Raw genomic sequence first — 2,818 nt, forward strand, 5'->3', positions numbered from 1 at the left:
TTCCTGAGGCGAGGCAGAGCCAGGCTGTGGATCCCCTGATATCCAAAGGCCCATTGAGGCATGGCTTGAGCCCAGGGAGGCCCTTCCTCAGAACCAAGTGAGGGGACGCAGGGCAGCCTCGCTCAGCACTTGCAGAGGCTCTCTTGGGAGGGAGCTGCTTTGGGCCATCCCGGGCGGTTCTGGGGGGAGGGAGTGCTGACTGTGTGTAGGGGGCAGTGTTGGGGGAGGGGTGGACCAGAACCCCAGCATGACCCTGGTGAGGCGTGTGTGGGGGTAGCGGTCAGTTCACATCCAGTTCTGTGGCCTTCGGGTCTCCTGGGTCTGTCCCGGGGCACACTTAAAACTCTTCCCTTCTGTCTTAGAATCAATATTGCCTATTGGCTCCAAGGCAGGAGAGAAGTAAGGGCAGGCAATGGGGCTCAAGTGACTTGCCCAGGATCACACATCTAGGAAGTATCTGAGGCCAAATTTGAACCCAAGACCTCCTGTCTCTAGGCTTGGCTCTCCATCTACTGAGCTACCCAGCTGACCCCTGTTTGGCACTTCAGCTGCCCTCTCCAAAACTGGCCTGTTGAACGCAGGACAAGAAAAGAGTCTGAGTGGGAGGTCAAGGAGGGTCACGGATGCACTTTATTGCTAGGGGAGCCCCTGCCCAGCTGTGCCCACACACTGGGAGCCTGGAGGGAGCCTGGGGGCAGCGGGCAGGGGGGTATCCTGCAGGCTGAGCTGGGGCCTAGGAAAGGAAGAGGGGGCCAGCCATGCATCTGAGGAGCTTTGTCAGGGCCCCGGGGGACCTGGGGTGGGGGAGGTGCTTAGGGGGGCCTGGAGGGCCGAATGGAGGACTCCTGTGGGGGTGCTGCTGGGCTGCTGCTGAGGCTCGTGAAGGGGGGAGCAGGGTGGAGAGAGAGCAGAGCCCTGGGTTCAACAGCAGGATTTCTGGCCACAGGAGGTGGAGCAGCAGGAGGGTCTGCAGCAGGTGGGCCGGCAGATGAGGGACACAGAGGAGGTGGGGCGGCAGCAGGAGGGGGCACAGCAGCAGGAGGAAGAGGAGGTGGTGCAGCAGGTGGGTTTGCAGGAGAGAGGCACACAGCAGGTGGCTGGTTTGCACACTGGCTGGCAGATGAGAGACACACAGGAGGTGGGATAGCAGCTGGAGGGGCCACAGCAGCAGGAGGAGGAGGAGGAGGTGGTGCAGCAGGTGGGTTTGCAGGACAGAGGCACACAGCAGGTGGCTGGGCTGCACACTGGCCGACAGGTGAGGGACACACAGCAGGGAGGCTGGCAGCAGGAGGAGGCTGGGCAGGCTGAGGTCACACAGTAGCTGGGCTTACAGCATACAGGCACACAGCAACAGGACTGCATGGGGACAATGGGACATGCTTGGCAGCAGGAAGCCCCACAGTCAGTGGACTGGCAGCAGGAGGGGGTGCAGACAGCTCGGCAGGGCTGGCAGGAGGCGGGCATGCAGCAGACTGGCCGGCACATGAGGGTGAAGCAGGATGCAGGCGGGTAGCAAGGGGCTGGGCAGCAGGAGGGGCCACAGCCGCCGCAAGGCTCACAGCAGCTCTCTGGACAGTCGTCCAGCTGCCAGGAGGAGCCCCCCAGGCACGAGCTGGGCATGCAGACGTTGCTGCTGCAGCTCACATCACTGGAGCAGACAGAGTTGGCGGAGGCTGAGGGCATTCGGGGCCCAGAGAAACAGCTGTGTGCCATGCTGGAAGCCGCTGGGTCGGGGCTTTGGGCAGCGAAGGACAAGGGCAGGGGCTGAGTGCCTGGTGCAGGGAAGAGACTGAGCCTGGCTGAGAGGGGCTGCTGGGGAGAGGGTGAGTGTAAGAGTGTGTGAGAGTGAGTGTGAGTGAGAGAGTGTGAGTGAGTGTGTGAATGTCTCCTGACCAGGGGGCCCTTTATACCTGCCTGCCAGGAGGATGTGCCAAGGGGCACCTGATTCTTCCTTGTTGTCTAACTGGCACCTGCAGACCCGTCATAAGGGATGGAGCCCTCGTGGCCCAGGAGGTGCCCACCAGCCACAAACAGCCTAACTTGGGCCTCCATTTCTTCCTTTCAGGAAACTCCTGTTGCCGGTGCCTGGCTAGTCTGGAGCATCCTGGGGCAAAAGGGACAGCTGGGGATGAGGGAGGGGTGGAGGGTGCCTTGTATAGAGACAGGCACACGCTGTGGGGTTTCCAGGGAGGGAGAACACTCTCCCGGGGGACAAGGAAGGCCTCCTGTACAAGGTACAAGCTCACAATTCCTGCAACTGGGAGTCGACAGGCTGCATTCCCAGATACCCAGTAGTTTGGGGGGGAGAACACAGAATATCATATTTGGGGACCAACAGGGTGACCATGTTGGCCAAAATATATGTCGTATTCTTATTGTTTTTTCATTGGCAAAAACAGTAGTGGATTCTTAGAAAAAGTTTTTTGGGTTCCAAATTCTCTCCCTCCATCTTGCCTTCCCTCCCTCCTGAGACAGTAAGCAATCTCATATAAATTTACCTGTGCAATCATGTAAAACCTTTTCCCATATTAGTCATTTTGTGAAAGAGAACTCACAAAAACAAACTAAAACAAGGGAGGGAAAGTGATAAATACAGCATGTTTCTATCTGCATTCAGATTCTTATCTATTCCTTTCCTGGAGGTGGAGGGCATTTTTCATCATGTCTTTGGGATTGTCTTGGATCACTGCATTGCTGAGAATAACTAGGATTGATCATCATTCAGTATTACTGTTACAGGGTTCAATATTTTTCTGGTTCTGCTCACTTCACTTTGTATAAGTTCCTGAAAGGCCCTCCCAGCTTTTTCTTTTAATGT

At 57.3% G+C, this 2,818-nt stretch overlaps 1 protein-coding gene across 1 annotated transcript; it reads right to left on the minus strand.

Annotated features, from left to right (window-relative positions):
• Positions 1 to 921: 921 nt before the first annotated feature.
• LOC100024125 (keratin-associated protein 10-2-like) lies at positions 922 to 2,347 on the minus strand. Its single transcript, XM_001375436.4, has 3 exons — positions 2,247 to 2,347; positions 1,894 to 1,970; positions 922 to 1,772 (listed from the first exon to the last, which is right to left on the minus strand). The coding sequence occupies exons 1-3, from the start codon at positions 2,345 to 2,347 to the stop codon at positions 922 to 924; spliced, it is 1,029 nt and encodes a 342-aa protein (XP_001375473.4).
• Positions 2,348 to 2,818: the final 471 nt, after the last annotated feature.

The sequence above is a fragment of the Monodelphis domestica genome, chromosome 2 (assembly GCF_027887165.1).
Source record: "Monodelphis domestica isolate mMonDom1 chromosome 2, mMonDom1.pri, whole genome shotgun sequence".
Taxonomy (NCBI): domain Eukaryota; kingdom Metazoa; phylum Chordata; class Mammalia; order Didelphimorphia; family Didelphidae; genus Monodelphis; species Monodelphis domestica.